This window comes from Hyaloscypha bicolor, assembly GCF_002865645.1.
Source record: "Hyaloscypha bicolor E unplaced genomic scaffold K444scaffold_124, whole genome shotgun sequence".
Classification (NCBI taxonomy): Eukaryota; Fungi; Ascomycota; class Leotiomycetes; order Helotiales; family Hyaloscyphaceae; genus Hyaloscypha; species Hyaloscypha bicolor.
The window spans coordinates 1356396-1369480 of NW_020194626.1; the positions used below are offsets into that span (position 1 = coordinate 1356396).

General features: G+C 33.0%; 1 protein-coding gene across 1 annotated transcript; it reads right to left on the reverse strand.

Moving 5' to 3' along the window:
• Positions 1 to 4854: 4854 nt before the first annotated feature.
• On the reverse strand, positions 4855 to 5912 carry K444DRAFT_695455 (uncharacterized protein). The gene is given in 3 exon segments (XM_024887880.1): positions 4855 to 4936; positions 4955 to 5432; positions 5487 to 5912. 2 exon segments carry the CDS (start codon positions 5530 to 5532, stop codon positions 5194 to 5196), a joined length of 285 nt encoding a protein of 94 aa, XP_024732924.1. The 5' UTR covers positions 5533 to 5912; the 3' UTR covers positions 4855 to 4936; positions 4955 to 5193.
• Positions 5913 to 13085: the final 7173 nt, after the last annotated feature.

The window sequence follows — 13085 nt, forward strand, 5'->3', positions numbered from 1 at the left end:
AAACTAGAGTATAGACTACTTTTAGAATCTTATACTAAACCAAAAACCCAGCTAGAAGCATATAGTAATATATATCCGTGAAAAGTATCCAGAAAAATAAACCTACCTTCTGGAATATTTAGGCCCCTAGCTAGTGCCTTCTTCTAGCTAAAGCTAGGCCACGGATATTTAAAGTCCTATTTATACAGGCTAAATATAATATCTAATAACAAATGCAAATGCGGAAAGACTGAGAATGCAAAGCATCTTCTTTTATACTATATGCTATATAGGGAGAAACGACTCAGACTATTTAGTCTATTCAAAGAAAGCTTAGAAGCTAGTACTTTTAACCTATGACTACTATTATATACGGAAATTGGGATATCAAATATACTAGTATTCTTAAAAGAAACTAGTATATATACAAGAAAATGGCATATTAAGCGAAGCGTGGAAGTGGAAGAAGTGGAAGAAGTGGAAGAAGTGGAAGAAGTAGAAGAAGTGAAAAGAAGTGGAAATAAGGGAGGAACATAGGGAGGAAATAGGGGGAATAGGGAGGAATAGGAGAAGGGAATAGGGAAAAAAAAAAAAGAAAAAAAAAAAAAAAAAAAAAAAACAAAAAAAAAAAAAAAAAAAAAAAAAACAAAAAAAAAAAAAAAAAAAGAAAAAAAAAGAAAAAAGAAAAAAAACAAAAAAAAAAAAAAAAAAAAAAAAAAAAAAAAAAAAAAAAAAAAAAAAAAAGAAAATTAGTAGGGACAAGAAACAAAAAAAAAAAAAGAAAAAAAAAAAAAAAAAAAGAAAAAAAAACAGCAAAAATAAGATCAAAAAATACAAAAAAAAAAGAAAAAAAAAAAAAAAAAAAAAAAAAAAAAAAAAAAAAAAAAAAAAAACAAAAAAAAAAAAAAAAAAAAAACAAAAAAAAAAAAAACCATAAAAAAGAAAAAAAAAAACAAAAAGAAAAAAGAAAAAAAAAAAAAAAAATGGGAAAAGAGAAATAGGGAGTAGTAGGGGAGAGGAATTGACGATTTATATTTCATTTTTTCTTTATTTCCTTTAAAGTTTTTATTTCAGGGGTATGTTCCCTAACTATTTACTACCTATTATTGGAAATTTGGGCCTGCATATAAGCTACTGAGACTCGGCGCTAGCTTAAGCTAGCCGTGCTATATAGCTTCTAAACTAATAAAAGTACATTAAAAGGAAAAAAAAAAAAAAAAAAAATATATACTTAATATCTTTTATAATTATAAGGTTTTTCCCAGGCTCTCTATTATAGTATGCTTATTAGTGCCTAATGACTATTTAGCCTAGTTTAAAGTAGACTAGCCTATACTATCCGAATACTAGCTAGAATAAGTATATTTTCTCTACTAGGATAAAGGGGAAAACCCCAGGGACCAGACTTTAAGTTATTAAGAGATTATAGTTGTTTACTTTATAGAGCTACTTCAAAGACTTTTTTTATAGGCTTAGATACTTCCTTATTTAATATTAATAAGGGGGTATTACCCTATAAGTCCTACTAGCTTTATTCTAAAGAAATCAGGAAAACTAAACTATTTCTTACCTAAAGTATATTGAGTTATTTCCTTATTTAATTATTTAGGAAAGGTTTCTGAGAGAATATTAGCTAAGAGACTTAGTTATTTAGCCGAGACTAGTAACCTATTATACCCTTCTCAAATGGGAGGTAGGCTATATAAGTCAGCTATTAATACTACTTTATTACTATAGAATAAAGTAGAGACTAATAAGTCCTATAAGCTAAAAACTACTACTTTCTTCTTAGATATTAAAGATGCCTTTGATCACGTATCCAAGAATAGGCTATTATAGATTATAATTAGTTTATTACTACCTACTAGCCTTATTCTCTAGGTATTATTATTCCTAGATAACCGAGTATTAAGACTAGCTTTTAATAATAGTATAGAAGCATTTAAGTCTATACTTACTAGCATTTCATAAGAGAGTCCTATATTACCTATACTATTCCTGATCTATATCCGAGATCTATTTAAATTAGTAAATATTAGTTTTAAGTCCTATTTAGATAATATAACCCTTACTACTACTTCTAATAGCCTTAAAAAGAATATTAAGACTTTAGAGCGGGAAGTAAAGGATATAGTTAATCTAGGAAATAAAAATACTATTAGCTTTAATATAGATAAGACTGAGCTTATTTACTTCGATAATTCCAAGAATAAACCTAGCTTAAAACTACCTAATAGGGAACTAGTTTCTCCTAGTAAAGTAGTTAAGTAAATAGGAATATATTTCGACGAGAATCTCAGATTTAAGAAATATATAGCTTATAGGACTTCTAAAGCAAAACAAGCCTTTTATAGGGTTTAGAGACTTATAAATATATTACGTAGTTTATTCCCATTTGTAATTAGACAGCTATATTTAGCCTATATTACTAGTATAATAGACTATGGTTCCTTACTATAGTAGAAGACCAAAAATAAAGCTCAAATTAGGCCTTTATAAGCTATTTAGAACCTAGCTTTAAGAAAAACTTTAGGAGTATTTAAAATGGCTTCTATTATTCCTATAGAGGTCAAATTAGCTTTACTTCTACCTATTATAAGACTAAACTATAGTTATTACCGATATGCCCTCCGTATCCTTAAATTAAGTCTAAATTATCCTATTAGACTAGAGTTTGAGAAGTTCTTCCAAAGATCTAAGTAATTAGAATTAGTAGACTCTAATATAGACTCTATTTATAGTCTAAATACAGATCTAGTTCAAGATTATATGGCTAAAATGTCCCAAATTGAAATTATAGTCGATTCTATTAAGGAACTTATAGTCCCTAAAGACTTAGAGACTATAAGACACTTTTACTTTGCTCCCTGAAATAGAGAAGTATCTTATAAAATTACTATATCAAGACAGCCTAAGGAAAAGACTACTATATTATATAATCTCTATTTAAAGACTTTATATAATAATAGCTCTATATTATCTATATATATAGATAGATCTCAAACTCAAAAAGGAATCGGAATAGGCCTAGGACTCGTAGTCTATAGTTACGAAACTCCCTATATACCGGTTATAGCTAAATATAGAGAAAGCCAGAATATAAGAGCTAGTACTATAGTCTATAATAAAGAACTAGAAGGCGTTACTAGAGCTATTAAATATACTAGTAATAAAGTAAAGAGAAGGAAGCTTTATAATATCTATATAAATAACCAAGCTAGTTTACTAAGATTAAAAACTCCTTCTAATAAGCCGGGACAAAGTCAATAGATTAGAGCTATACTAGCTACTAAAGCCCTTATAGCTAAAGGAGCTAGTATAGAACTAATCTGGGTTCCAGGCTATACAGATATAATTGGGAACAAAGAAGCAGATATACTAGCTAAAATAGGTACTACTTCCCCTATATCAGGTGACCCCGAATTAGTAAAAACCTCCTTTGCTTTCCTAGAAGTCCAAATTAATAAAGTTAAGAAACAAGAGTATAGACTACTTTTAGAATCTTATACTAAACCAAAGACCCAGCTAGAATCATATAGTAATATATATCCGTAGAAAGTATCTAAGAAAATACAGCTACCTTTAGGAACTTTAAGGCTACTAGCTAGTGCCTTCTTCTAATTAAAGCTAGGCCACGGATATATAAAGTCCTATTTATATAGGCTAAAAATAGTGTCTAATAATAAATGCAAATGTAGGAAGACTGAGAATGCAAAGTACCTTCTTTTATATTACGAGCTATATAAGGAGGAACGAATTAGACTATTTAGTCTATTCAAGGGTAGCTTAGAGGCTAGTGCTTTTAACCTACGAGTTCTATTACATACGGAGATTGGTATACCGAACACACTAGTATTCTTAAAAGAGACTAGTATATATACAAGAAAATGGCATATGGACCGAAGCGTGGAAGTGAAAGAAGTGGAAATAGGGGTAGAAATAGGGGAGGAAATAGGGGAGGAAATAGGGGAGGAAATAGGGGTGGAAATAGGGGAGGAAATAGGGGAGGAAATAGGGGTGGAAATAGGAGATATGGAAATAGGAGAGTGGGAATAGGAGATAGGAGAGGAATTGCGATTTATACTCATTTTCTTTATTTCCTTACTATTACTATTCTAGGGGTACGTCCCCAACCATTTATTATACCTATATTGGAAATTGGGCCTGTATATAAACTACGGAGACACACGCTAGCTTGCTAGCCGTGCTACATAGTTCTAAACTAATAAAGCACGTTAAAAGGAAAAAAAAAAAAAAAAGAAGGTTCTCTTTATCTATAAAAGGAGAAGGCTTAGCCCACATGCTCTTTTTATCCTTCTTAGCAAGGTTCTCGCATATAATTACACCCAAATTAGCCTTAATCTGGGCTCCTTTCCTGAACTTATGATTAGATAATCGCCTAGAAGGCGAGAATATCTTATCTTCGTACTTTTCCAAAAAGGTGGCATGCTTATATATACCCTTTGCTCTATAGGGTGTCTGGAAAAAGGGGGTTCTGGTATACTACCGATCGTCTAGTCCGCGAATTCCTGAGTTCTCCTTGCTATAATCGGTAAGCCTAGCTTCAGAAAAGGGTTCTACCAGATTATCTATAGTATTTCCAATCTCGTTTTCGATTTCCAAAGCCCTAGGAAGTAATAAAAGCTCCAAATCGTCTTTATTATCCTCATTAAGCTCGCTTAGGGGTTCAGGGGCATTATGTGATTCGGGCTATTACTCCTATATTATTAACCCCCTAGGCTTTACTCGGAGTTGTGGTTTATTAGATAAAGGTATACGAATTCCAAGTAATGGATTAGTCTTGCTATAATTATAAATACGTCCTCTAGTGCTTTTATTACCTAGTTTCTTGGCTGTTTGCTTCTCAAGAGCCTTTAAAACCATATCGGGGTTAAATGGGTAAATACCAGTTTTTGTGAAAGCCGAACATATATTCTTTTTAGTAAAAGCTAGAGCTCTGATTTGCTTGTAGTACTATAGGAAAGTCATTTTCGTAAAGTTGTTTCTACCCTTACGAACCTCGTCTTTAATTGCTCTTGAATACCAGTGCTTCTCCTGCTGGAAATACGTAATATCCAATAGTTAATACAGGTATATAGAGTATATAATTAGACAGAAATAGATAATATCCAAAGACTCTATAGCTTGGATAAATTCGTATATTATATGGCTTCCGTATCTATCAAATATTAGAAGACGATATCTGCCCTTGACTTATAACTTAGTCTGGTAGTGGAAATGCCATAGCCACTTATAGGCTAGCTTGTCGTCCGTATATCCATTTTCAGAGGTTGCGATTTTGACGTTTGGGGCTAGATTATTATTAAAATGCTTCTGTATAAATATGCTATCTGGTATAATAATAAATGGATCAAGCTCCCAGAAACTGGTAGATATATACTCTATAGCTATAACTAGCTCTCTTCGTATAGGATCCTTTATAAATACCTGAACTTAGTTAATATAGTTACATTTTTAGGGGCATTTTTAATAGGGTGGTTTTTTACTTATATGCTTTATATTCTTATGAGTAATTATAGTAGTATTTCGCATATATCCTACCCGGAATCCAATCTCGTCTATATTATATTAATTACCCTCGTAGATATTATACTTCTCCTTTACGGCCTTTAGATTATTAAAGTACTTCGTAACAATTTCGGGGGTAAGAGTATCCTTTCTTTTATAGTCTATAGGCTTAGTACAAACTATATAGTACCGGCCTAATTTCCTCTGTTTTTCTACCTAACGAAGGGCCTATATATCTCTAATTCGGTCCGCAGGAGAGAGTATTTGACCCGTAGCCTTCAAAATTGATATAGCTACCGCAGTAACCATATCATATCGCAAAGGGTAATTCCTCTCGATATATATATCTATATACTATATTAAGCTTGCTTCCTGGGCCTTATTCAAACGTATATTATACCCTCTATTCTCCGAAAGAGGCTTGGACCCCTTATATTAATCGAAACATGTTGAGTAAAATACGTCAAATATAGAGACAGAGGTTCGTAGGTTCGTAATTTCGGTTTCCGCAGGGTCCTTCCAAGTATATATGGCCTCCTTTATCCGCTCCTCCTGTGCCATATACTGAACCGTCTTGTACCGTGGGAGTTTTTTGAGTCTCTGAACCACTTCCTTGTTCTTCTCTCTCGCTATACGGTATATGGCTTTAGGTATGGTAGCATATTCGATGATTTGGATAGAAACAGAGTGGTGTTAAGGAGTAAATTGGATACGATTTTTACATATGAGGTTATGCCGAGGCCGCTCGGTAAGCTCCGATAATTTACTTAATTAATTATTACTATAACCGGATGCGCTTTAATCAAAAAATACTCTATTAGGCAATTACTAGTCTAAGTAAGGGCTATAATTATATAAAAAAATTATTTTAATCGGATGTGTGGTTGTTTTTTAATATAATAAAAATGACTAAAAATCGATATCGGAGTTGCTATAATATCGGACTTGCTATAACCAGCGAGCTTAGCGAGCTGGCCCGAACTGGGTGCGGAATTGCCTGCGAGTAGATAAGAGGCTTTAATAATCTTATAAGAGATTTCATTTTCGTATATTTTATTCTTAATAATAACTAGACTTATTAGAATTATAGTAAAAGGCCTATTAAGTAGCAAATTATTATTAAGCTATTCTTTAGTTTCTATATTATCTGAGAATTATTACTTGCCTATAATTTCAGATTTATAAATTACTTAGCTAAAAGTATTTATTTATTTAATTAAATAAACTATATTTAGAATCTTTTTTTCTATTACTTTTAATAAATACTCGCTTATTTCCTTAGCTATTTCCGGCTTAAAATTATTAGAAATAAAGAAGTAATTAATATTTTTAAAGAACTTCTTATTAAAAATAATAGCCTTCTTATATTTTATAAGAAAAATATAGCTAATATTCTAATACTTTTTTACTAAGATAGAATTTGCTACTTAAAGCTTTAGTAATAGCCAGATCTTTAATATTGCCTTTATACTAATTATAATTAATATTTCTAGAAATATAATATCTGGCTAGCTAAGAATAAGTAACTAGGTAAATAGAATACTTATTTAATACCTAATAAAATCCGAGCCATATTAATAGATCTGTTCCACCCGGTTCGCTAATGCGAGCGACTTGGCAATCGGGGCCCCGGATTCCCAATTACTCGATATTTCGGTATCGGGGCTAAAGGAGCTGAATTCCCCCTATTTACTAGCTCGTTTAGCCCTATATTCTTCACTTTACTATACCTCATATTTTGATTCTATAGGCTATAGTTTAATTTATTAATTTAAGATATTAAAGGAGGTAATAATAGGGGTAAAGACACTTCTCTAGAGCTCCCAAATATATATAGGGCCTCTGCTCCCTTATTCCCTAGATACAGTTCATAGTACAAGTACTAACTTTCCAAGTACAAATACTAATTCTATATACCTCTTAATTAATTACCTCACTTCTAATATGTCTCTTTTAACCCTTCGTTCATCTCTATCCCTACGTATGCCTCGTCAGTGTATATATGGGCGAGCAGAGCAATATTTTAATATTACTACTGCAGGGGCTCGTTCTTCTGGCACCCAGTTTTTACCCTCCCCTATTACTGAAGAGCCTACTAATAATTGGTCTGCTGAAGACGAAGCTGCATGGGATGAGAGGCTTACTAAAGGGGGTAGTAAGAAAATTCTTACTACTAGGAAACGTATGGATATTAGATAGTGGTTGCAAAATCCGAAGGCTCCGCTTCCTGGTGGAAACAAGGCAGAGAAACGCTACTAGGCTAATATTAAGCACGATTCCGCTCTCTATAAGCTTCAGGACGGCCAGGTGTATCGCAAGGAATACTATAATAATCGACGTGGAGAGCTTATTCCCGCCCGGTATACCGTTTGCTATAATAACGCTTTTGAGATTCTTACTACTATCTATGAGAAATTAATATACCCTGGTTAGTACTCTCTGAAAGCTACTAATTTTTATACTAATTAAAAAATAGGCTCTAATACTATATTTGAGTATATACGGAAAATTTGGCATGGCCCGTCCCGTAACGATTACGCGTGGATTAGTATACGATGCGCTTACTGCAATAAAGAGAAGGTTCAAAAGAATAACAAGGGAGTATAGCCTATCCAATCTTATTATCCAGGCGAGTATATGGTTCTGGATTTAATGGATTTTCGTATAAGTGTCCCCTAAGTCATGTGATTTGCCCCTATATTCCTGTATTTCCTGCATTTCGTACGTTTTTAAGCTTTTCGTGCGTTTTTGAGCTTTTCCTGCGATTTTCGCGATTCCTGCAATTTTTGCGATTTTCGTAAATTCCGAACCTTTTTATCCACACTTTATTAATACTATTATTAATACTATTATAGCATAATCCGGACAGAGAATATATGTGGATCTGGCAATTGAAATGCCACTTTTCCAAGTTCGTCTAGATCCGTGGGCTCAAGGCTAAGACTACGGACGAAGCTGTGGACGAGCTTATTAAATAGCTAAATAATAATGGGTATATTTCCATTTTAGCCTGTAATAATGGGGGCGAGTTTAAGGGGAAAGTAATTGAGATTTGCAAGAAGAGAGGGATAAAGATTATTCGCGGATGAGCTTATTATCCTTAATCTCAGGGCTCTATTAAGGTAGCTAATCGAATCTTCAAGAAACGATTACGGGCCGTACGAGCGGATACTGGTATCTAATTGTGGATATAGTTACTTCCTTTAATCGCATGGGTAATTAATACCACAGCTATACCAGCCCTTCCTAAGGGAAATATACTATACGAGGTCTGGTTTGGACGAAAGCCACCTACTGATTTCCTGGACCACAAGGAGAGCGCTTACCGTATACGTACGGCCCTGGGAGATATAGGGGAAGAGGTTGAGAGTAATGAGAATAGTAGTTCTGAGGGTGGAGAGGATAGCCTATTCGTTAATGAGGAAGCAGAACAAGAGGAAGCAGCTGAGGAGATGATTTTATCTGAACTAACCAAGAGGGTTGCGGAGCATATGAGAAAACAGAGGGAGAATATGGTAAAGAGGGCGAATTCCAAAGCTCTTGAATATGATATTCAAGAGATTATAACACTCCAGATCCCAAAGCAATATAGATTCGGTACCGAAATAGCTAGGATTCCAGTAAGAGTTCTGGAAAAGACTTCAAAGGTATGTGATTTATAAGCCTTCCTTTTAATAAAAGCTAATTAAAAATAGGGCTACCGTTTGGCCACTAAGTATGGCGAGCTTACTACTCTCTGGCCGCATAGTGCCCTCAATAAAATCACCTCCCAATTAACTTATCCTTTTTTTTTTTTTCCTTTTTTTTTCCTTTTAATATGCTTTATTAGTTTAGAACTATATAGCACGGCTAGCTAGCTAGCGTGTGTCTCAGTAGCTAATATACAGGCCCAAAATCCAATATAGGTGTAATAAATAGTTGGGGACGTACCCCTAGAATAAAAACTTAAGGAAATAAAGAAAATGAGTATAAATCGCAAATCCTCTCCTATTTCCTATTCCCCTTTTCCCCTATTCCCCTTCTCCTATTTCCTCCCCTATTTCCTCCCCTATTTCCTCCCCTATTTCCTCCCCTATTTCCTCTCCTATTTCCTCCCCTATTTCCTCCCCTATTTCCTCCCCTATTTCCTCCCCTATTTCCACTTCCTCTACTTCCACACTTCGCTCAATATGCCATTTTCTTATATATATACTAGTTTCTTTTAAGAATACTAGTATATTTGATATCCCAATTTCCGTGTGTAATAGTAACCATAGGTTAAAAGCACTAGCTTCCAGGCTCCCTTTAAATAGACTAAATAGTCTAAAACGTTCCTCCCTATATAGTATATAATATAGAAGGAGGTGCTTTGCATTCTCAGTTTTGCCACATTTGCATTTATTATTAGATGCTATTTTTAGCCTATATAAATAGGACTTTAAATATCCGTGGCCTAGCTTTAGCTAGAAGAATGCACTAGCTATAGGCCTAAGTATTTCCATAGATAGGTTTATTTTTCTGGATACTTTTTACGGATATATATTATTATATGATTCTAGCTAGGTTTTCGGTTTAGTATAAGATTCTAAAAGTAGTCTGTACTCTAGTTTCTTAACTTTATTAATTTCAACCCCTAGGAAAGCAAAGGAGGTTTTTACTAATTCAGGTTCTAATATAGGAGAAGTAGTGCCTAGCTTAGCTAGTACGTCTGCTTCTTCGTTCCCTATTATATCTGTATACCCTGGAACCCAGATTAGTTCTATATTAGCTCCTTTAGCTTTAAGGGCCTTAGTAGCTAATATAGCTCTAATCTATTAACTTTGACCGGGCTTATTAGAAGGAGTTTTTAGTCTCAGTAAACCAGCTTGGTTATCTATATAGATATTAAAAAGCTCTCCTCTCTTTACTTTGCTACTAGCGTATTTAATAGCCCTAGTAATGCCTTCTAGTTCTCCGTTATAGACTATAGCACTAGCTCCTATATTCTGGCTTTCTCTATATTTAGCTATAACCGGAATATAAGAAGTTTCGTAACTATAAACCACGAGCCCTAGGCCTACTTTGATTTCTTTTTCAGTTTGAGATTCATCTGTATATATAGATAGTATGAAGCTACTATTATATAAAGTCTTTAGGTAGAAATTATATAATATAGTAGTCTCTTCCTTTAGCTCTTTTAATATAGTAATTTTATAAGGCACTTCTCTATTCCAGGGAGCGAAATAGAAGTGTCTTATAGTCTCTAGATCTCTAGGGTCTACTAGATTACTAATAGAATCTACTATAGTTTCTATTTGAGACTTTTTAGCCAAGCGATCTCGCTTTAGATTAGTATTTAGACTATAAATAGAGTCTATATTAGATTCTATTACTTCTAAATCTCTAGATCTTTGGAAGGACTTCTCGAACTCTAGTCTAATAGGGTGTTTTAGACTTAGTTTAAGGATACGGAAGGCATATTAACGTCGACTATGGTTTAGCCTTATAATAGGTGGAACTAAAGCTAATTCGACCTCTATAGGAATAATAGGAGCAGTTTTAAATACTCCTAGGGTTTTCCTTAGGGCTAGGTTTTGAATCGCCTATAAAGGCCGAATTTGAGCTTTGCTTTCAGTCTTCTACTATAGTATAGAACCATAGTCTATTATACTAGTAATACAGGCTAAATATAGCTGTCTAATTACAAAAGGGGATAAGCCACGTGATATATTCGTAAGTCTCTATACCCTATAAAAGGCTTGTTTTGCTTTGGAAGCCCTATAGGCTATATGTTCCTTAAATCTGAGATTTTCATCGAAATAGATCCCTAGCCATTTGACTACTTTACTAGGGGAAACTAGTTCCCTATTAGGTAGTTTTAGACTAGGCTTATTTTTGGAATTATTAAAATAAATAAGCTCTGTTTTATCTATATTAAAGCTAATAGTATTCTTTTTCCCTAAGTTAACTATATCCTTTACTTTCCGTTCTAGGGTCTTTATATTCTTTTTAAGACTTTTAGAAGCGGTAGTAAGAAATATATTATCTAAATAGGATCTGAATTTAATATTTGCTAACTTAAATAAGTCTCGGATATAGATAAGAAATAATATAGGGGGTATAGGGCTACCTTGTGAAATGCTAGTAAGTATAGACCTAAATACTTCTATACTATTATTAAAAGCTAGTTATAATACTCGGTTATCTAGGAATAATAATACCCAGAGAATAAGGCTAGTAGGTAGTAATAAACTAATTATGATCTATAATAGCCTATTCTTGGATACGTAATTAAAGGCGCCTTTAATATCTAGGAAGAGAGTACTAGTTTTCAGCTTATAGGACTTATTTGATTCTACTTTATTTTGTAATAATAAAGCAGTATTAATAGCTAACTTGTAGAGCCTATCTCTTATTTGGGAGTAATATAGTAGGTTACTAGTCTCGGCTAAATAGCTAAGTCGCCTAGCTAGTATTCTCTCAGAAACCTTCCCTAAGTAATTAAGTAGGGAAATAACTCGATATGCTTTGGGTAGGGAATAGTTTGGTTTCCCTGATTTCTTTAGAATAAAGCTAATAGCTTGTTTCCAGACTTTAGGGTAGTATCCCTTATTAATAAATAAGGAGTATAGCCTATAAAAGATATCTGGAGAAGCTCTATAAGTATGGACTATAATCTCTTAAATAACTAAGTCTGGTCCAGGGGTTTTCTCTTTTATCTTAGAGATACAGGCTTATTCTAGCTCTATTTTAGATAAAATAGGCCAGTCCTACTTTAAGCTAGGCCTATAGTCTATTAGACTAATAGGTGCTATAATAGGAGAGAGTGGGAAAAGCATAGTTCTAAAGATATTATACTTCTCTTGGAAAGTCGATTTTAGCTTATTTAAACTATTATCTAAGATACTAGGAATAGGTTAATATATAATATCTTATAGTAAGTTCATAGTCTTTAAAAAATCGACTAGGGAGTCTTTATTCTCTAAGAACTTGTTCTAGTGCGCTAGCTTAGTGCTCTTAATAGTATTAAAATAGGTATTTTTTTGCATTTTGGAGTTCTTATTTATAGAGAGTATCACCCTAAGCTTTAGACTTATGGCTATAGTATAGTATTAATTTATATAAGATCTTTAAGTTCTTATTCTACTAGGGTTTAGAATACGAACTAGTAGTAGATTTTGGAATACTATTACTAGCTGCTTCTACTATTCTATTAGTAAAGTCTTCTGCTAATAGGTCTAGTTTATGATTTCCAGGTATACTAGTAAGTAAAAAGGGCATATTCTTAAGGCTATTAATAAGGTAGCTTATAAATTTAGCCTAGTCTGCTTTCTTAGTATTAAATCTAACTAGATTAGAACTAGAGCTATAAGTCGACTTACTAATAATAAATAGAACCCCGAAATAATTAGAACCTAAGTCTAGTAGTACTTGCTAGTCTTTAATCTTAGTTATTATTCTACTAGTAGCAAAACTTAAGTCTAATACGGAAGAAATAGATATATTAGGTCTATAGAAGATATCTTCCCCTGGTTTATTTAATAGCCTTAGAGAATAGTTCTCTATATAGCTAATTAAATAAACTATATAACTGCTTTAAGGTTTAAGGGAATTCTACT